The following is a 21869-nucleotide window of genomic DNA, read 5'->3' as shown; positions in this document are numbered from 1 at the left end:
CGCGGCGGGAACTGCGGCGGAGCGCTGAGGGCCCCCACAGCCACAGCGGGACAACAGCCGGACGGTAAAATAAATAGCGTTTATTAACGGGCACAGAAAACACTCCAGAACGTTATACTAACAGGATAGTGTCTCACATTAACTAAGAGCGGACTAATGCAGGTTTCAAACAATAACCGCGGTTTTTGTACAAGAAATCCTTAATCACAGTCTTTAAATAAAGGACTGGGTTAGTTGCCCGCAGGGACACACAGCTCACTGAGACACATGGTCCAGCAGTTTGGGTAACACAGAGGAAATGGGAAATTAAGGGGTACTGCCACACAGTATTGCCAACCAATAATTTATCTCTGAAATATTCACATTTTAGAACACACAGACCAGTAGTCAAGATGTTCATACAAGAATAAAATACAAATAATAAGGACTTAAAACATTAAAAACCCAAGAAAGGCCCCTCCACAGCAGCAAGGCTGGTGCCCCAGCAGTGCTGTGCCTACTGGCTTCTTCCTCCCCCGAGTGTTTATTCACAGCTCTTTTATCAGTTTGTTTTCTCTGAGACATTTTGTGACCAGTTATCCACTGTCCAACTGCTCTTGCTGCTTCAGAGCAGCATAAACAGCAAACCCTCACCTTTAAAAAGATTTAGAAAACTGATTTCAAACCCATGCCAAATTTTCTTTTCCTATGCATTATTCCAACATACTTCCATACATGTTTTTTTAAAACCAAAGCAAATGAAAACATATAAAACCATACCTTTTCCCTTTCTTGTGATTCTTACAACATAACTGGTAAAAACAGTACAAAGAGATTTCAGTTCTGATCGTATTTTATCCAAACTCCCTGAAAAAATAGGGATATAACAAATCCCAACAACCCTGAAGCTGTGTGAGCGTCAAAGTATCCTTTTTTGAACAGCTCTATCACAGATAAATCAGCTGAATTTGCAAGTTTTGGAAACATTAAGCCTCAGACCACAGGCAGCCATTACACAGACCACAGTCCCAGGGTGCCAGTCAGCTGCTCAGGTTTTAGAAGCTGCAAATGCTTCTGCTGTTATCTTCTTGTTCTGGGAGTTTCAGGAAGTCAAGTTCTTTTGGCTTGTGTGGTTTTCAAGGATATCTCTGAGCTTCTGCTATCTTTCTGATTAGGAACATCTTGTCACGACTCTCCTGGAAAGACAGAAGAACAAGAATGCTCCACATGAACAGTGTTAATACAAATCATCTACACCAGCTCATTTCTTCATTAGAAATAGGTGCACTCACCACATTGTACTCCCCCAGCTGCCTCAACTGTCTGAAAAACTTCAAGCTTACAATGACTTCATTTATCTCACCTCAGGTAACACATTAATAGTTCTGCATTGAGCCTAGTAGAAACATCTCACACACCTCAACATATAAAACTGTGCTTCCAGAAAGTTGAACAAAAGCAAGCAAGCAACAATAAAAAGCACAGGAGAATTTTCAGAATTCCCAGCTTTTTTCTGAACCCTTCAAAAAGCAGGAAGGCTTTTGTTCCTAAACACCTCACTCCTCAAAAATCTCCCCCCAGTAGTGTTTTACTGCACACAGGTTGTTAAATGCCATATCTAAAAGAAATATCAAGAAATGGGCTATTTAATAAGAAAGTGAGAAGTCTCACTGCTGAGGCTGAGTTCTGACTCCAGCAGTTTGTCAGATCACAGCACACAAATGCTGCCAAGCCTGGCTTTTGATGGCCACAAAGCAGCATTTCTGCACTGGAACTCTTCTCCAAAAGGCTGATTAGTGGTGACTTGTTCCACTTTCAGTACCTGCTCAAGCACTTCTGAGCCTACACTCAAGAACAAGACCAGAAAAGATGCAGTAGAAATACAGGCCTGAAGGGAAGGGTAGGGAGTCAGGTGTGTGTTTGTGAGGGCAGAGAAAGAAACAAAAGTGGAGGTTGTGCAAGATGGTGGAGAGGACAGGAAACACAGGATTGATGTTCTTCTTTGACAGAAAAAAAATAATGGAGATAAGTGGATTTAAACAAGGCAACAGATGAAAAACAGGGACACAGTTTCTCACGGGCATATCTCTTGCATGTGTGCTGCCTGATATAACCAGACCTTGTTGCAGTTGCAGCTGGTACCCAAGAAAATCAACTCCACTGAGAAATGCTTTGCTTATTTTTCCAGGGTATTTTGTAAAACATTCTTTACTGCCTGTTGCAAACACCAAATATCCAGGAGACTATGAAAACCAATATTCCTCTGCATGCCTCATTTCTGTACCCCTAAAGCTCTCTTTGTTGTGTCAGTAAAGTGTTGGGCCAGATCTTACCAAAACCAGTTGTTCTCTCAGCTGTTCAACCACTCGTTTGTGTGCTCGAGCCAAGGCAATAACATAGAACATTATGATGCTGTAAACAACAAACAAAAAGGGAGGACTTGAGATTTCCTATGTGTGTAACAAGTTCAGTTCAGGAGAACACATAAATGTGTGCTACAAAAGGAAGGGCTGGGTGGAGTCCTAAATAAGCCACATGGTTTTTCAAGCATAGAAGTTTTAGATAGCATCAGGTAATAAGGCTCAAAAATTTGAAAACCATTTAGTTAAACTGAAATGCAAAAAACTCCATTTAAACTTAAGAAAAACACCCCTTTTGGAAGACTGACCAGACCCTGGAACAGTATTGTGGAGTCTCTGTATCTTTGGAGATACTAAAAAATTTAACTGGGGATGGTTCCTGCTCTACTTGACCCTGTTTTTAACAGGAGAATCGGGTTAGATTCTCTCTACAGATGACATCCAACCTTAAAAATTCTACACTGAATTTCATCTTATAGAATGACTGTTTTGAGAGTTTTGTTTTTTCAGACTAGGGTTTTTGGATGGAAGTTGTGATTAGAGGGCTTATAGTACTAATTTGCAGAGTATTCACAGTTAACATTATTGAGAAGGACACTGTTGAATATGGGATGTGCAAGGGGAACTGGAACAAAGCTGATGAGTATGAACACATGGGCAAAGACATAAGGGCTGAGGATTCACATGGGTTTTGATGCTTTTGACTGCAAATGGAAAATCTGGTCTAATAGATGCTTGGTATGAGCTCAGTAAGCAAGGAAATCCAGCTGCCTAAGTGAATCAAGTCTCCACAGTACTCACCAAAGGATCACAAAAAAAGGCACTGCAAAGGCTTCTGATGCAATGCCAAAAAGGATCTGCTGCAGACCTGTTGGAAACTGAAGTATTGTATCTGGAATAACTTCCCATGAAGTGTTATAATTCCTGAATGGCCCACATGCCTTGGAAGAGGGGATACTGTCAAAGAAGTAGAACAGAAAGATGTTACACCCAAATGTAAAAATAAAATAATCCAACACAAGCCCAGTACCAGTTTGGTGAATCAGTAAAAGTGTCCTATGTCTATAAAACTGTAATTTTTGTTTATATGAACTAAGCTATAAGTTTATGTGTTATACCCTATATATTTTATTCCATTAATCATTCTAAAGTGTTGTGTCTGCTTTTACAGAACTGACAAGCTTAGAACAAGTGTCAACTTCACAGAACTTAAAATTGTCACCTACCGTGCTATGCTGAATCCCAGAGGGATAAAAGCCAAGAGGAGCCCTATCAACAGCACCACCAGGAAGAAAAAGTTGGAGCTTGATGCCCTTATAGGCCTTGCTGCAGGTTTGCGTGTGTGTATCAAAACAATCTGAAGAGGGAAGGTGAGTAAAACTGTTACCAGTACATCTATACAGATATACATCCAAATATACTTCCCCAAGCAACTGAATTTTCCATTCTCAACCATGCCACCAGCTACCACACAACCACATCCTTTGATGTGCATGGGCTGAGAAGATTGCTTCACATTTTGGTGTAAGTCAATGTCTCCTAATTTGTGTAAGAATTTGATCCAGAGGACCTCACACACTTGCACAGAGTCAACAGACGCAGGCATTTGGTGTACAATCCATGGCACTGCCATTGGCTTTGTTCTGCCACATCTTCACTGGATATATCCCCTCTTGCAAGACCTAAAGCATCAGCAAGAATTGGAGGCACAGAAGGAGCTGTGTGGTCACTGTGCAAAACTTCTGATAGTCAGAAATCACATGCACATCCAACCCAGCTTGGCTTTTCCATTTTGCTCCCAAATTTTTACAAGTTTTGCAGAATTTTGTCCACATTCTAAGCCGTGTTGCTAGTAAGTAGATTTGCAGGAAGACTTTTGCAGGAAAGTCTTATAAATTAGTTTTGGTACATAAAAAGCTTTTCTTAAAAAAAAAAGGCAAATAATTTGAGAAGTTTTGGCTTTGTTTGATTTCAAAGCAAAATTCTGTCAGTTAAAAGCACAAAACCTTATTAAAAATGGAATATCACTGGCTCATTCCATCCACTGAATCCACAGGTGGTTTTAGGGTTTTTTGTTGGTTTTAGATCACCTGTATATTTATATGCCTGCATTACAAAAAAACAGAGAGATGCGCTCAATTCTTTATCAAGCATGTGCCTCCATTACCTTTTTAACATAGAAGATGATGAAGTATTTTATAGTTGCTATTGCAGGGAGAAGTGGTGAAAAGAATGTTCCAATCCAGCAAATAGTCTGCCCATAAATGATTTCCAGGACATTGTCAGAAATTTCAAATTCCTTATGTCCAAACCACTGAACAAGCTTCCAAGAGCAATGAGTAACTAACAACCTGAAACCAAAGAATATTGTTAGTCCTAAAGTGAAATTGTAGAATTTAGATGCAGTCTAACACATTTGAAACACACACAACTTAGCATTTAAGCATTAGACAATGTAACAGAAAAGGTTTGAAGAAGAAAAGCTCTCAAATAGCAAAACCTATACAGCCATCTGAGGAGCAAACAGGTGCTCAAACCACCAGAAATATGTTTATGCTTTATTTTAAAACTAGGAATTTGGTTAGCAATATGGGGAATTTAAAGCAGAAAAAAGACAATGTGTTTCATATGTCATTTGTAAAAATATGCTCAAAAAGCAGAGATACGTACTTTCTGGGGAAGTCCGCAAACAGGGCCACAGCAAGGATTACAATAAAATCAAATATCATCAGTTTGTACATTTCTTGCCCAACATCAGATTCCCAGCACTATAAAACAAGTCAGGAAAAACAGGATTAGCAGTCTAAATAAACAAGTGAAAAATCTGTCTATCACTAAAGCAATAACCATTTCAGTTAACACCATGAAAGTTCAAATGCTATTTAACGGCAATTTCTAAAATATTCAAGTGTTTTAAAGTTCCCATGCCAAGCTCTTAACTTTTTTTTTTTTGTTTGATTTTGGGGTTTTTGTGTGGGGTGGGGTAGGAGGGTGGGGGGGGGTGGCTGGGTGTGTTTAGTTTGGTTTTGGTGGTTGGGGTGTTTTTTTTTGGGTGTTTTTTTTTTTTTTCTTTTGAGGAAAACCCATTTGTCTTAATGCTGCAAAAGGCAGTAGCACAATGTGTCCAAAACACAGCTACCTCAGACAATCCTCATGCAGACAGAAAGTCTGTGCTAAGGAATCATCTGCCACTGGACTAACTCTAATCAGACTTTTAGACAAGCAAATAACTGCAACAACTGTATTGGTTTGCACTGAGTAGTGGGAATTAACACCAGGTATAGCCTGAACGGCAACCCCAGGGCTCCTACTGAACACCTCTAGACAAGCAACTCTCATGGAAAACAAACCTCTGCTCACAAGCTCAGATGATTAAATACCAAGATAAATCTACTTACAGGATAGAGTTTGTAATTGTATCCACAGGGCTTACACTTGTCACTGCCACAGCCGGCGATCTGACTCCACAGTGAGAACAAGAGAACGCCAATATTGGCCAACCGCACGAAGACACACCTGGAAGAAAGGCAAAACCTAACTCCAAACGTGCCAAAAAACAGTCATGTTAACACTTGGCTCACCTTGTACAGAGTCCAAGGAAGCCTTAAAACACAAAAGGGTCATGCAGACCTTTAACAGGGCAGCCAGCCAGACAATAAACACATTTCTTTCCTTAGTAGTAAGTTAAAATTCCTTTTGACCTTCCCAGCTGTAGGCTATAGTCCCTTGTTTCTTTTCTCAGTAGTGTTCCTAGATGAGTCATTTCATTTTCGAGGTTGCAGACCTCGATGCTGCAATGGGTGGCAATTCCCTCAGGTACAGTTCTGTGTGCAGCATTTCCATTTCATGTAGCTTCAGGCTTTCTGAGGCACTTGGCCAAATCACAGATACAAAGGATGGACTTGCAGAGCTCAGGTGCTTCAGCCCAGATTTTACTGCCTTAAGCTGCTGAACATCAGCTCTTACATTGACACATCTTTTACCCCAAAACTTTTAACTTCTGCCTTGAGCAAAGATGTGCTTCAGTCACTGCTGTACACTCACTTTTGCTTATTTAGGGAACTGCTGCATGCAAAGCAGTGAATCCACAGCTCTGCAGCCACAAGTTCTCTACTGACTGTTTATTCAGGTTGAAGATGTCCAGACCACATAGCTAAATGGACCAAGCAAAAACTTGGACATGGAGATGATTGCACTGCATTGTCATCAAAACACATTGTTCCCACATTTAAAGTTTCCAATTAAACATTGGCAAAACAATGCCTCCTTGGTTTCCAGTGACAATTTCTCTACTTCCTGATGTTTCAATGTTAACAATACATATAGCATACCAAGAAGAAGTTGTTGAAACATCCAAGGACACAATAAAATCATCTTTACCTCAAGAGTGTCAGCTTGATTTCAAAGGCTGGTGTATAGTCTTCAAATCTGATCAGAAATGCAAAGATCAGAGGACCGATGAAGTTGGCCAGTGTGATCACCATGGAAGGCAAATACTGCACTAAGAGATTAACCTGGGAGTTTACATTGCCAGTGTCCTGCAGGAGAAGAGATGAGACAAACACAATACTCAGAGAAACACACCTTCCTAAGCGTGCTGTCTGCAGCTACACCAGCCTGCCTTGTTCAGGATTCAGGCAGCATCTTTTACTCCTTCTTCATCCTCCACCAACATTTGCACCAGGCAACATAAATGGAAAACCCAGGGCTGATTCTGAATACCTCAAGACAATCAAGTTTCATGGAAAATAAGTCGCTATCCTTTATATAAGCCTGATCACAGCTGTCTCTGCAGTTTGCTGCTACACACCCTTGCTTGCTTTCTCCTGCTCCTTTCACTAGGAGCTCCCTCCCCCTCCAGGTAATAGTATTTCTGTGCTTCCTCAAAGCTTCTGTTTAAAGAGGTTCAACTCACCAATGTTTGTGTCTGACTGTTGCTAACCAGCACCAAGGCTACCAGGTTTTACAACTATTCCAAGAGCAGACACTTATCAATTTATTCTTACTGGTGCCAAGCAACTCCCCTGACTCTCCTACAATCCTGACAAGCTCCTCCAACTCATTAAGACAAGGTCAAGGTAACAACCCTTCTGCTTAGAGGCCACAGTAAGTGAAGCTGTTCAGTGTTGTGCAGTCCTCTTCTCTGCCCTCAAACAATACCTCTGACATATCAACTCATTTAGTCCCCATTTCCTGCTTCTGTCTGTGCAATCCTGGCAGTTTACAGAAGTTCAGAGTTAGGTCCACATGAGCACTACTTTCCTTGTGAACAGCTAAGTCCATCACACCAGGAACTTACATGGGGGAGAGAAAAATGAAAGGTGCTATATTAAGATACTTGACTCTTTCACAATAGCTCCTCTTGCTGTAATCACCAGCCTTCACCAAATCTGTCCTAGTGTCATTTCTTATACTCACACTGGAGTTTTCTTGAGAGAAGACAGTTACTCTATAAATTGAGTAAAAACATCCTGATAAAATGGCAATGACAATTATATTTATAAATATTCTCAGAGTGTAGATGCGTAGCTTTTCTCCCATTTTCCTCTCAGCTATTTTTTGCTTCAGTTTTTCTTCCTGCAAGTCCGTCTACAAAGAAAAGGAAAAAGAGATGCAGTTTTTGGGTGCAGCATACAACACTTAACATTATGTCTTCTACCCTGAGAAGTGCAAATCTGTAGCCTGTCCTAGGAGAATCACTCCAGTGCCTGCCCAAGCACACAGAACAGTGTCTTTTCTTTGACAAAACAGGTCCATGCAGGAATGGAAGCCCCTGTGTGCTCAGCCTCCTTGAGCTGAGGGCTCTGTAGCCAAAAACACGTGTCCTGCAATCCTCTTCTCTCTACTGTATCAGCAATACATTTCCTTGAGGACAGACAGTTTGCCTATTTGTTGAGAGAGACTGATCTCAGCATGAAACTAAACTCTGAATGGGTAAACCAGTCATTCATCCCATTACTTCTGCAGGTAAATAACCAGCCCTCACCACTATGGCTCAAAATTCCTCCTCTTTGTGAAGAAAAATTGGGCAATGACACTGAAAGAAGGAAGAAGAGTCTTGAGCAGCTTGTCATGTAAACTTGGCGTATTTCACCTTAACTGACATGAAGATACAGTATCTCCTGTGAAGGCAATTTAACCTGGGAAACCCACGTTAACACCCATATGAGTGTATTTTCAGAGGAGTTATGTCCATCAAACAGTATTATTAAGGGGCTAGTTCTTCTAAGATGTGTATTCTGAAGGCAAAAGTGTAGCACATGAAGGAGGTTCTGATTCTATGATGAAAATAGATTACTGTGAACTTCACTGGAGCAGAAAGCAATTCACTGTAATTTATGAAATCTGTAATTACCACTTTGTGGTTTGAAGTGGAATCATCTTCTCAAAGGTAATTTTTTCACTACACAAATCTCTGCTTCCAGTGTACAGAGAGCAAAAAGGTCCTTGTTTTACCACAAGAGCCTTTCAGACTCTTCAGAGCTTTCTGCTTTGGGAAATCTATAGCTGCATCAGCATTTTGTATGTGCATGTGTGCCAAAGACACCTACCTAGTGAGAACTTTTCAGTATCTCCTTACTGCAACAATACTCTTAAACAGTACAAAGAGCACCATCTAAATTTTATTTCTCCCTAGACTACTGCTTACTGCACTGCATGCTTAAAGCTCAGAACACTCCAACTGATCCCTGCAGGGTTTTGCCTGCAGCTGGGACAGATTTTCCTGTTGGACTATACAGAAACTAACACAGGAAGCAGGACTGGAGTGTGAGGAAGAGGCAGATAAGCAGCTGACAGGCTGGCCTGGGTCCCCAGCGGATGGGGGCAGTGCCAACAACATCCGTGCCAATTTCTCACGTTGCACCATGACTCCAGCTACCTAGAAAGCATGCAAGAGGATGTGGCCTGTACCCCCAAAACAAGCAACTTCAATCCTTCTTAACTTTATTCCCTTATCTGCAAAATTGCACCCATCTCTTTTTAGTCATCTAAGCTGAATGAAACCATAATCACAAAAAGGCAGAAGTTACTCACCTGGAGCTCGTATTGCAAGCTGCGATGTTTCAGCCGGGCTGCACTTGGATCTGTAATGCAGAAGTCCCAGCCTGCAAAGACTTTGTTACAATAACTCTGAAATGGATCTGCATCATGCACTAAGTTTTGCTTAAAGCCTTCCACAGACCTAGAGAGAAATTTGTGAGAAGATGTATTTTAGGCGCAGGAAAAACACACACAAGCAACCTGTCTGATCAAAGACTAAATGAGCCCCTCTGTAAGCAAACTGTCCCCTTTGCTTAGCACCAGCCAGTGTCTGGGACTCTTTCAGTGTGAGATTCTGCAGCAGCTGACCCTGACTAATACAGGTTATTCCTACCTGCACTTCACCACAGTCACACCTTCTCACCTCATCCAGACCCAGCAAAGGAAACTGAGATGGCACAAATAAAACTCAACCAAAACCCCCTAAAAATCCTCCAAAAATTCAGTATAGTAGAGGAGCTTTTACTTATAGGTATGCATACATAGAAAACAATTTGAAGTATCAGTTTTTCATTTTTCCCAAGCACTCAAAAGGCTACTGTGGCTCAACATCCTCAGGCAAAGGCTCCACTTTTCCACATAAACAGCTCTAGAACACAGTATGTTCCCTTCAAGAAGGAGTACAATCTAAACTGTGCAACAAGTAACAGTAAATAAACAACACCAAAATGTTTACCTCTTTATTATCCAGAGAGAACTTAAGGTCAGGTAGGCAAATGTAGCCAGGAGGTATGCAAGTGGCAAGTTATAGCTCATGATACTGATCCATACAGCATCTATTGAGTAATAGCCATAAAACAAACTTGTCACTTCAAGGAATCCCTGTGAAAATGAAGTTGAAATAGAATTTGTAACAGCAGCAACAACTGCCCCATTAAATTGAACCTGACATTAAGCAATCATTTTGCAAATTTAAAATTAGGGCCCCCAGCAAGGTACAAGTCTGTAGCTTCTAAATACTCCCATTGCCTCTACCAAACTGTAGTGCAGGCACTGTGTGCTTAAAATCCCTCCCCTCTCCAGTCAAAGAACTGCAGAACACAGACACTGGGACCGTACACAGAGAGCACAATAGGCAGTGTGCTCCAGAATAATAAAGGGTAGCAGCTGGGGAAGAGAGGCACAGGCTGCAGCACGTGGCCAGCCAGGCCTTGTGGTCGCTCAGTAAAGCCAGTCTGAAAACTGCCCTTCTCAGAGATAACCTACCCCAATGATGCATATGCCTTACCATTTTTCAAAATTATCAAAGCTTCATTCCACAAGTAATTTTTCTTTTCATTTTAGATGCTACATGAGACACTTAATTTAAAAAAACCCAACTAATTACTTACAGTGCCACTGAGCAAATCTTTGAGGTAAGTATAGAAGTAAACAAGTCCCTTATTACCACTAGGTTTATAAATGGTGCAGGTATCATCTGTCAAAAGAAAGGCATGAAAAGTCACTCAAATGGTAATGCCCACCAAACTGCAAGATCACATTAATTCAAACATGCCACTCTTATAAAAAGGCTTTCCTTTTTTTCTGGGAGGTGGAGAGGAAGCTGATGGAAAGGAGGAATCTTACAACAGCTGTACACAGAGAAGATGTTTACCTATGTTCTTTGGAGAAATGTAAGCAATGGTACTGTTGAATATTCCGTATTTAGAAATTATGGTGGGAAGAGTAACAAAACTGAACATCAGGATAAAAATTATAAAGTTCAGCAAGACCAGAAAGCGCAGGAAGGAGAAGTAGGACTGGATGCCAGTACCAAATTTCCCTGGGAATAAAAGAAACATGTGCCAATAATTAACATGATAAAACCATTGAAAATACAGACAAAGCAGATTATAAAATAGTTTCACTGAACCAAAGAAACATTGTTAAAGCTAGTTTTAAGTACTACGGACTTTTAGCAATATAACTGAAATGCAGGTTGGACATATTAATAATTTTTCCAACGTATTTCTTTCTACCATATAACGCATTTTACATTCAGCAATAATAAGGGAAGAAAGTAACTTCTTAAACACATGTAGTTATATCTGAAACTATGCTCACACAGGTAAAACTGCCAATAACAGAAGCAACTTCCCAGAGGAGAAATGGACATCAGAATAGAAATACCTTCTATGCTGCGAATATCATGTCTCCAAAGCACCAGGTAAGATGACAAGCCCTTGACTTCACCAAGTGCTTTTTTCAATGATTTACTGCTAGTTCTTCTCCATTTCTTCCATTTAGATAAATGTTCTGTATCAGCCTGCTGAAAGTCCCTAAGAAGCCAGAAATACAGTTACTGAGCACAAGAAATAATTTTTCTTTCTATGTAACAGGGCTTAGCAGGATGGAGCCTGCCCACAGCCTTCAGGGTAATAGCTACAGACACACAAGCTCTCCCCATCTGATCTTGCTCTAATGCTCTAAACTTAATTCAAATAGGGCAAGCTGTCTCATGAAAAACACTCACCTTTCTTGGAGAAAAAATTAATACAAAAAACCCCCCAAAACAAAACAAAATTGGTAATAACTTTTTGAAAAAGTTGCTGGAAAGTGACAATTCAATGAATTTGAGAAAATATTTTTTGCCAGCACCTCTGGGGATGCACTCTTCTAATGACATGTTGCAAAACACTGAAAATGTGTCACTGTAATTTTTAACCACTCACTTATGGATCTTCTTACTATATGAATACATTTGCATTTTAAAAATTGCTGCCTGGTCAGCAACAGCATCAAGGAGAATTCTGAGTGGTCAGAGTTTTCATTTTGTTATTTCTTTCAAGAAACCTTAATACCAGACAAAACTTCACAGAAACATAGTTTGAAAATGGACTTGTATGCAGCAAATTCTTTTCCAGCCTCGACACACTGAAGAAGGGCAGCAGTTAAGTAAGTGCCCATGAGGACATGGTGCTGGGGTACCAAGGTTTCAGTTTTAAAAGACTTGTAGTCAACTCTACTCATGTGCCCAAGGGATGCACTGCCATGTGTGCTCTGTGCTGCCTGTTTCCTCATATTTCTATTCCAGCATTTTGGCAGGAAGTCAAATTAAACCTATACAAAGAATCAGGCAGCAGATGACCTCAGCTTTAAGAGCGAATACAGCTCCTCTCAAGAGATTTCATTCTGTGGAAACTACAGGCTGCAGTTTGCAGTGTTTTAACTCTGCAGAACTGTCTGGCCCATGCTTGGTTTGCATTTTAAATAGAGGCGTGGGCTGCATATTCATCTGAGCTACAGAAGTTGAGTGTTCAGCTCTCAGGACATTTATGCCAAGCACTTTGTGTTGGCAGTTGCTGCACAAATGCAGATCACCGATCTGCAGAAGCGCCAAGAAACCCCACCAGAATCTCTCAGTGCTAACATGTGTAAACAAGCCTGGGACATTGCAACTCCACTCCTCCCTCCAGTTCCTTTTTCTTGAAGAGCTGAACTTTAGACACCCAACTTCAAATAAAATTCAGAGTATCGAGCACTTTCCTTTACCATGACCTAGATCTTCTACTGTTTCTTGTGTACAGGCCATAGAGTTAAACTCCAAGGTCAGGCTGTTTGCCACTGCTCTTGTAATAGTGTAGCTCTTGTTCTCCCTGGAGTACCAGACATTAATTGTACTTCCACCTCTCTTCTGCTTCATAACTACAACTACAGTGTACCTGATTTAAAGGTGCAGCTGCTGTTTGACAGCGCAAAACCACATCCTGTATCGTCGTCCTCAAAGCAGCTCTCAGCTCAGCAGTGAGACATGAGATAACAAGCACTGAAATTCAGGCGGGGCAAAGCAAGGTTTTTGCAATCCTCCCTCCAGGGGGTTACCACCAGGGGGGCATGAACAGCCCACAGGAAAGAGTCATTTAAAAAGGAATGGGCCGGGGGGGAGAAGATAAAAAGAAGCAAAGGGCCTGGGAAGTTTCCTATCAACTGTACAGAGCTACAGCAGACAGAGAGCCCTGCATTGTGTAAGAGCAGCTAAGCAGACTCAAGAGCAGCAGCACTCGCATAGCAGCGAGAGGGTGCGGGGATGTGTGTGTGTTCATGCAGATAACATACAGCGACCCCTGAAAGCACAAAACCCTGAGGAAAAAAACAAAAGAGTAACAAAAGACCAAAACAGAAAACATTGAGAAACCCATTTGTTTGCTACAGGTAATTGCCAGTTTTGACTAATTTCTTCCAATGCAACCTACTTCTGCCCCTAATCAGCGACTCCCTCGTGCCAGCCAAGAGCACTCGGGCACCCTCTTGTCAGAATCACATGCCACAGGGTAAAACAGATACAGCCAAACCCAGTTCTGCTTCACCCTTCCAGCGCACCTGGGCTGTGTTTAGGAAAAAGTCATTAAAAGAAAAAAAAAAAAAAAAGAAGAAGAAACGCGTGAAGATTAACCTTATTCTCCTCTTCTCTGCCATGGATTTCGGGTGCTCTCTGGCAGGGCGATCAGCCAGTTCGCCTGTCTCCGCTCGGGCCGCGTCCCCGCGGCTGCCGGCGGCGCCCAGCAGGGCCGGCCGGCGCTCCTGGGTGCCCCCGCGGCGCCTCCGCGCCGACTGGCAGCTGGGCAGCTCCTGCAGGAAATGCACAGGTGCGGCGGCGTGCGGCTCCTCGGCAAGGACAGAGAGCCCTGCGAGGGAGAGACAGGGGCTGCGGGTCGGGGTCGGGCACCGGGACCCCGCAGCGCCGCGAGGGGCGAGGCGAGGGCAGCGCCGCTCGCTCCCTCCCGTGCCGTGCCTCCATCCCCCCGCCACCTGCGGGGCCGCCGGTGCTGCCGCCGCCCCGCCGGCCCCGGCTGCCCCGCGCCCTCACCGCCGCTGTCCCGCTGCCATGCCGGCCCCGCGGCGGCCCCCAGCCCGCTCATGTCCGCGGGGGAAGCCGGAGCCCCGCGCCGGTGCTGCCGTTTCCGGGCGCGGCGGGGCCGTGGGGCGGCGGTTGTCGGGCTGGGGCTGGAGGGCGGGGTGAGCCTGCCCCGGGGCCGCCTTCCCCCGGCCCACACCGGCCGGGGGCGCCCGCCGCCAGCAGGATCGCTTTTTGGGACATGAGAGTCTTTCTGTTCCTCTTACCCCAGGCTTGTTTTAAACTTGCCGTGACGATACACGGCTGGGTGTGAAGGCTCCTGCCGCCAGCCCGCCCTCTCCGCTAGAAGGGGCTCACGCACCCCAGGTGCGGGGCTGGGGTGTTCTGGCTGCTGGGCATCTCTCACCGACCTTTGGCTTGGAAATAACTTTAGTTTCAATGTCTTCCGTCAGTATTAACTGCCCGTACTGATGTTGAGTGCTGTGAAAACTTACAAACTTCGATACCTTGTCAATTCTCGTTAGGTCACAAGCCCGAACTCACAGCTTGTTCTGTGACTGGGCGCAGTGGCGCAGGCTGCAGTGGAAGCAGCACAGCTTTACTCTTGAATGTGAAAACTTGGTGTGAACTGGAGCAAAAAAAGTCAGTAGATGCGGAACCTTTTTTCCCATCTGAAAGAGAGGGTGGGTTTTGTGTGAACTTGTAGTAAACGTCTCAGAGAGGCTTATTTATTGGAACAATTCTTGCCTTTTGTGTGAAAATAGCAGTATATGTGACAAATAAAGAAATGAAACCTCCAGAAGTCTCAAAAGCCTTATATGGAGGGGAGAAAATTATTTCTAGCCGTTCTTTATTCTGCTGATATTTAAAAGATAACCAGATTTTTCTGAACATACTTCATGCACTTTCTGCAGTAGTTTTAAAAATAAGTCATTATGAGGCTTCAAAATGCTGAATCAGACACAAATGAGTATGCTTCTTCTGTTAGCTTTTGTTAGCTTCTGTTTCTTCTGTGTGTCATCAGCTCAGGTATGTAATTTTCAAATTGTTTTTCTAGCAACAATCTATGTTGGTAATCTATTTTCATAATAAAACCATAAAATGTCATTGATCAAAATAGAAGTTCTCAAAGTAATTTAGATGTACATGTTTGTAATCAGTGTTACCAGCAGAGGTGAAAGGTATATCTTGAGGGGAATTGTTGTGAAATACAGAGACGTGGAATTAAAGCACAGCAACTTCCTTATTGCACTGAATGACTTAAAAACCAACATAGAAACACACTGTGGAGGTGTTCTTGCCGTTGTGCTGGCAGGTTTGTCTTTGTGATGATCTCAAAGGTTTCTTCCAGCCTTGATGGTTCTGTGATTCTATAACTAATATGGATTTTTAGCTATTTTTGATGAGAACAACATATAACTTGCCCTCATCCTTCTGTATATCACTCTAGAGGCCTATCACTTTTTTCCTTTCTCCTTTTCAGAGAGCTCAGAGATTTCAGAGATCAGGATGGGTTTTGCCAGGTGGGATTTTTTGTATAGCGAAGGCTGATGCTGTGAGTGTGTCAGCAGGATTGGGGTGCTGGTGACAGAGCTGGACACCTCAGTGATACCCATTTGCACAGGTGATTGCTGTTCCTTGGTTGGGCACCACATTTCATGGGATTAATTTGAAAACTCCAGCTGATCATTCTGAAAACTCAGGGGATGGAAAATAAAACCTCTCAGCAGCACTCCTGAAAAATCTTTTAGTGTTGTTGAGCATTAGTGCTGAGCCTGTGATTCATGTGCTGGATAAGAATGTGCATTTGTACCCACTGTTACTGGTAGCTTGAAGCCACCCAAGCATGGGCTGTCTTTGTGTGGCCCTAAATAGGAATATTTATGGGGTAAAGCTGCCCTGGGGTGTCATCTGGGGTGGCAGTTTCACTTTTTTCTTTATGTTTCTTTTTTTACCATGAAAAATACAAAGAGGAAAGGTGAATAATAGACTTGAGGTTAAAGAGACTCTTTCTGAAACTCTGTGTTCTAGAGAAGCATTGTGTTAATGATCCCATGAGAACAAATTTAAATAAAGATCGGAGGAATTGAAACAAGATTGACTTCCCCAGGAATTTTGTGAGAACATTCTCTAACATTATTTTCTTTTCAGTTGAGAAAGCTTTTATGACACTTGGAAATGTTTCAATTAATTTTATGGATCACAGCAATCCCAGGTGGAAAAACAGGAAGACAGACATGCTGAGGAGGAAAGAATGGATGATTCTACCAGAGCACAACAGTCACATGCAGGGAATGCAGTAAGTTCCACTGGTACATCATTTATCCAGTGTTCCTTATCCACAAAAGCAGCAGCTCTCAGTCTGTGCTGAGCATGGAAGCCAGTGCCATATTCTGTTTCCCAGGATGCTGGAGATAGGTCTGTCACATTTAGTAACACCATCCATTCCTGGGACAATCTTTCTTTTGTATGGTTCCTCTTCCTAATGCCACAGCTCCAAAATCCTTCTAAGCATTCAGGAAAGTTCTGAGTGATTGCTTTAATTTTATGGGGATCTCCTGTTTGACCTGGTACCTTGTGTATGGCCTGTGCATGGTGCAGGCAGCTCTGGGTCAGTACAGGAGATCTGCAGACATGTCCTCTGTAGCCATGCCAGGAATGTTGCTTAGGGCAAAACCTAATCTTAAAGTAGCATTAGAAAACTTCACTTAAGTTTATGTAGAATGTGTCTGGTACAGGCTAAACACGTTTTACTGAGTTCAAGAGGTGGAAAAGCACTAGTCATTTGGTAAAAGTCAGCAGTTACACCAGCACAGCTTCTGAACACAGAGTGGACTGATTTATTTATTGCCAGTTGCCCGCTGGCATTAGTCCACAGGCTGACAGGGGTATTTTTCATCTGTCTGCATTTTTAGTCTTGCTGACCAGAGAAGTTACTTAGGAATAGTTGGTAGAAGTTTTAAAATGTGTGGCTTCCTGGGGAGATAAAATATGCCAAAATGGCATAAGAAGCTATATCAACACAGAAGCAACTGGGAGTCTATAATCTATACAGGATTAGCAAAAAAGAAAAAGGCAGGCCACAGGTCTGGGACAGCAGAGCCAGTCTTTTCATTACCCTGTTTGCTGCTTTATCTGTGCCCACCCCACTGGTGGCTGTTCAGCCCCTTGTTCAGTTTGAAGATGCTCCTGCTCCAAAACACTGGTCTTTGGGAAGGGCCCTGGGAATACCCTGGCAGTGCCTGCAGTGTGCTGGGGAATCCCTGAGTCCAGCTGCAGTGGAGTGAGTGAAGGTGAGGCAGGTATCCCTGCTTTGGGATAGAAATTCACGTCAGAAACACCACTGCAGCACTTTGTTGGCTTCTCTGTGTTGCACCCTGCCTCATGCTCAGCTGGAGCTTTATCCAATCCATAGTTTTTCATACATTTACCTGAAATGGGAGGAAGAAGGGAAAGGAGAAAGACAAGAAAAATCAGTATTTCTCTCTCAGACTAAAGCAGAAGTTCCTTCTGGTCCATACAGAGTACAGGAAGGGCTGGTATCAAACTCCCTGTCCAGGAATTGTGGATTATGCTAGAGAGCATATGCTAGAGTTCACTAGAGCAAACTAATTTTTCACCCTTAGAAGAGCCTTCCTTTAATTCAAGTAAAAATATGTGAGGAAAGATCATTCTACAAATGATTAATCCAGGGATAAAGGTAATGCATCCTGTGTCTGACAACTGTCTCTCTGTCCTTTTATTGTGGTGTTGTTGCTATCCCAGGCCAAAAGAAAGCATGTTTAAATTCGTGGGAGAAGCAGAGTGAACGTCTTGAAGCCCAAACAGAAACATAGCAACGTGTTGCACAGTAGGTAACAGCAAAGAACTTCGTGGAGCTGTTTTTCTGTCTCTTGAGCTGTACGAGCAGGACCTCAGCTCTGCTTTCCGGGCAGCGCTTCCGCGCACAGCCCGTTCGGGGGGAAGGGAAGGGAAGGGAAGGGAAGGGAAGGGAAGGGAAGGGAAGGGAAGGGAAGGGAAGGGAAGGGAAGGGAAGGGAAGGGAAGGGAAGGGAAGGGAAGGGAAGGGAAGGGAAGGGAAGCCGGCAGCCGGCAGCCACAGCGGGTCCCCCGGCACGGCGATCGAAGGCGGTACCGGGCGGTGGGAGGGGCGGGGCGGCGGCACCTGGAGCGGGAGAGCCGGGGCCGGGCAGCCTCGCCCGGGGCCAGCCAGGGAGCGAGGTAAGCGGCTGCGGGGGCAGCTCCGGGGCTGTGTCCCGGAGAGGCTGGGCAGGGCCGGGGGCTGCAGCGGGCAGCGCTGGCGGCAGGGTCCAGCGGACAGGTGGCTGCCGCTCCCAGAGGCTGCGGCTCGTTTAGAATGATGGAACGGTAACGGCCGGGCTGCGGGCACGTCCGGGCTGTACTCGGCTTGTGCTCGCTGCGAGGCGAATAACCGCCCAGAGCCTGGGGTCAGCCCTGCCGCACGAACCGCGCCTCGCAGCTCGATCGCCCCGCAGGTCACATCCGAGCTGCCTCTGCCTTCAGCTGGAAGGTCCCATGGGAGAGCCAGCTACACCTCCCGGAGGTGTTTAGCCAGTGTGTCACCCTTCCTTCTGAGGTGTGGCACCAGCCTGGCTGGGATCGCAGCCTAGAGCGTGGCATTTCTCTTCGGTGGAGGTTGCGTGTTGGTGTCTGCTAGTTAGTGAATGGATGTGGCACTGTATTGTCCAAGTAGTAGGCAATGAGTTTTATGTATTACAATAGGTAACGGGAAATTGTATTAAATAGGTGGGGAAAATCTCGGGCTTCAATATTCGTGTTCTTTCTGGTCCTTCCCTCTGTCACTCCCTGAAAACACACAGACTTACTATTTAACCTACAAAGGCTAAAACGTTTCTATGCAAAATACTTAATGTACATCTAAAATCCAAATCTTCATGTCCTGGATTTTATTGGTAAGCCGCTGTCATTAGTAATGCTCTGTTAGTAAAGCAAACCTGCAAGCAGTGGCACTGCACGGGAGCTGTGCTGACTTCTGCTTCCCCTGTCTGTCACCACTGTGTCCTGTGCCAGCCCTGCGACCCGCGGCAGCCTGATCCTGCTCCGCGTGGCAGAAGCAGCCGGTCCGTGGCTCCAGAGCCACGTTCAAGGTGCGATAATTCGTGGGGTGATGGTCCCTGCCCGTACGACACAGCCCTGGTGCGGGATGAGGGAGCAGCAGGCTGCAGGTGATAAAGGAGCGCAGTTCAAACGGCACTTCTGCTGGGCTGGTATGGCAATACCCCACCCAAAGCAATTAATCTCTGACTTTTTAGAGGTGGTTTTTTTTAGTTATGGGTTTATCTTTTGGTGCTTTTTGTTTTGTTCGTTGTTTTTTCCCTCAAAGTATGTTTGTCAGAAGGAATTTTACCCTGGAAAGTGATAAAGTGCTGTATAGGCAGATATAAGAGGAACTGGAACTTTACAGTGCTGTCCTCTTCACATATTGATGAAGAAGTCTCTCTCTAATTGCCACTTGTATAGTCCATAGATTGTGTATGTTCATTGCAGAATACACCCTTAACATGCTAGTAGGCTACATTGGATTTTAATGGAGCTGTATTTTGTCTGGAAAATTAAAAGTATTCAGTTTATGTGAAATTACTTGTCATAAAATTTGAAAACTGCATATAAGGATTTTGACAAAACCTGTTATCTTCTTTTGACTGGTTCCCCCTATAAATGTTCTAGTTTCTGGGTATTCCCAATATTCTGACAGATAAACTTTGTTTTCCCTCAGGGTCCTGTTAAATGCTGCTTGTGCAAATAGTAACAGGACAACAATATTCATAACAGGAAGTTTAGCCAGAAATTACAAACAGAACAATGTCCTTTTTCAGCCCAAGATTCTTGAGTGTATGGAAACCCCTGTTTATTATCCAAAGTGATAATATGTGTAGTCTTCATAAGCTTTTCTACTTGAACTGGTGAATGATACTCCTGTAACAGATACTGCTTGTTAAAGTACAATTTGCAGGTTGCAAGTGGAGAGGTATCCATAGCAGGTGCAGAATAAAAAGAGCTTTCTTTTATGGCTTTCTTTCAGTCAGAGCTGTTCTAGTAAGCAGTATCTTCTAATAGACCTGGTGTTGCTGGCTGCCTTTCCACTGAAAGCAGAAAATTAATTCTAAATTCTAACCAGGTACTCACTTCCTTCTGGGTTTTTTTTGTAAGCAGTTATTTCCTTCAAATGCAAGTAGCTGGTAATGTTGGTTAATAGACTTTAAAAACTTGTTTTGCAAAGTAAGATTTAGTCCTGCTAAATGCAGAGAATGTGACAGTCTGCAATTTGGAAATTTAGTCACAAGACTGACTTGCACTGATTTGAAATGATTCTTGCTTCAGCCTTTTCTTCCCCATAATGGTCACAGGATGAGCTAGGTTTTTGATGGTTAAAGAAATAATGTAGCATTCTGTTTCTTATTCTCTAACCCTGCCTCTCTATGCCAGGTATACTGTTCTTGCTCTTCAGCTCTCTCTATTTTCATAGTTATATATCTTAGTGCTTATGATTTTCCCAATGAACTAAGTTTGCCCTTGTTGTCAGAGTTAGGAGAATAAAAGCAACAAAGCAGGAAACACGGAGAGTTGCTCTCAAAGGAGCTTTCAGGTAAAGGATTAAATCATTCAAAGTCATTGTCATGAGTGCTTCAGTCCACAGGAATTGTATCTGTGGGGCCTTTTGGGTGGAGAATCAGGGATCTGTGTGGTAGATTAGGGAGAGTACTATGAATTTCACAGAATTAATGAAGTATCTGAAATTTTACCCACTCCCTTTATGCAAAAACTGTATGTGCCTCCACTTAATAACACTTTACTGGACGCTAAAATTTAACTACATATTGTAACAATTTTCTAGGTGTTTCTGGGACAATTTTATAATGCAGGTTTCTAAACTCAGGTGAAGAAGTAGGAACCTCTGAGACACTGCATACACAAAGTAGCTGGCAGTCCTTTCCCAAAAACCTTACATAAGCAACCACAGGTGATATGAAGGATTTAACTTGCAAAGAAAGTGAACACAATGAAAATACTGTATTCTTACTATATTGTGAGGGATTTACAAGAGGAATGTGAAATGGAAGGGATAAGGCAAAAAAGTGACTAGGTGCAGAAAAATGGATAAAGAGTAAATAAGGAACAGAGCTCATGATACTGAAGAACAGCTGGAGGCAAAAAGACACTTTGCTGCTTCCTTCTGCCTGGCTGCATTCTGTACCCCACTCTTACAGGACAAGTGAGGGATAGGCAGAGTGGGATCTGGATTCTGGTGGGTGCCATTGCACTATAAGAGTAGAAAGTAAATCCATTTGGGGTCCAGACCCAACACGCTGTTGGGAGAGACAGCAGCATGGTGGCTGTGAGGGGGATGCTGGCACTCTCTCTTCCCATTTGTTTGTCTCTCCCTATGCGATAGTAAGTGAGTCTTTAGTGCTGCTGCATGTCATCTGTCACTGGGAAGATCTCATTTAGCAGAGGCACAATTTAGATTGCTTAAATTGAATTCAAGGAGTAAAATAGCAGAGTTGATGTTGGTTGCTGTAATGGACCCTGCTGATCTCAATAAAACTACAAAGGGAGGCCTGTAGGAGGTGGTGCTTGCTGGTGCTGGTTGGGTACTTTGGCAAGATGCAGTAAAGATAAGTGGCCTTTGCTTCCGTGTATGATTCATGCTGGTTCCATTGCTAATACATCATT

General features: G+C 43.4%; 2 protein-coding genes across 14 annotated transcripts in view; one reads left to right on the top strand and one right to left on the bottom strand.

The window, feature by feature from the left end:
* Nucleotides 1–60: 60 nt before the first annotated feature.
* TMC7 (transmembrane channel like 7) lies at nt 61–14318 on the bottom strand. The gene is made up of 16 exons (XM_077786857.2): nt 14167–14318; nt 13753–13984; nt 11490–11638; nt 10975–11142; nt 10712–10797; nt 10057–10202; nt 9375–9522; nt 7758–7928; nt 6720–6877; nt 5738–5855; nt 5010–5107; nt 4507–4690; nt 3566–3696; nt 3141–3296; nt 2313–2391; nt 61–1175 (listed from the first exon to the last, which is right to left on the bottom strand). The coding sequence occupies exons 1-16, from the start codon at nt 14216–14218 to the stop codon at nt 1116–1118; spliced, it is 2136 nt and encodes a 711-aa protein (XP_077642983.2). The 5' UTR covers nt 14219–14318; the 3' UTR covers nt 61–1115.
* Nucleotides 14319–15400: 1082 nt separating this feature from the next.
* Nucleotides 15401–21869, top strand: part of TMC5 (transmembrane channel like 5) — a 29374-nt gene continuing 22905 nt past the window's right edge. For 2 of the 13 annotated variants that reach the window (XM_085592319.1, XM_085592311.1), the window contains exon 1: nt 18238–18374. The gene's annotated coding sequence lies outside the window, so the exon portion shown is untranslated. Of the gene's footprint in view, nt 15470–15637; nt 15779–16305; nt 16454–17919; nt 18055–18237; nt 18375–18402; nt 20314–21869 lie in introns of those variants that run through there. The other 11 variants (XM_085592312.1, XM_085592314.1, XM_085592320.1 and 8 more) reach the window with 11 other exon arrangements.

The sequence above is a fragment of the Lonchura striata genome, chromosome 14 (assembly GCF_050655825.1).
Source record: "Lonchura striata isolate lonStrDom1 chromosome 14, ASM5065582v1, whole genome shotgun sequence".
NCBI lineage: Eukaryota > Metazoa > Chordata > Aves > Passeriformes > Estrildidae > Lonchura > Lonchura striata.
This window is presented reverse-complemented; position numbering and strand designations above follow the sequence as displayed.

Coding starts and splice junctions, on each gene's coding strand:
- TMC7 (XM_077786857.2), bottom strand. CDS start 14,218: ATGAGCGGGCTGGGGGCCGCCGCGGGGCCGGCATGGCAGCGGGACAGC. Junction 5,856..6,719: donor ATCAAGCTGACACTCTTGAG/GTAAAGATGATT, acceptor CCTTTCTTCCAG/GTGTGTCTTCGTGCGGTTGG. Junction 4,691..5,009: donor TTTGCGGACTTCCCCAGAAA/GTACGTATCTCT, acceptor CTTTGGTTTCAG/GTTGTTAGTTACTCATTGCT.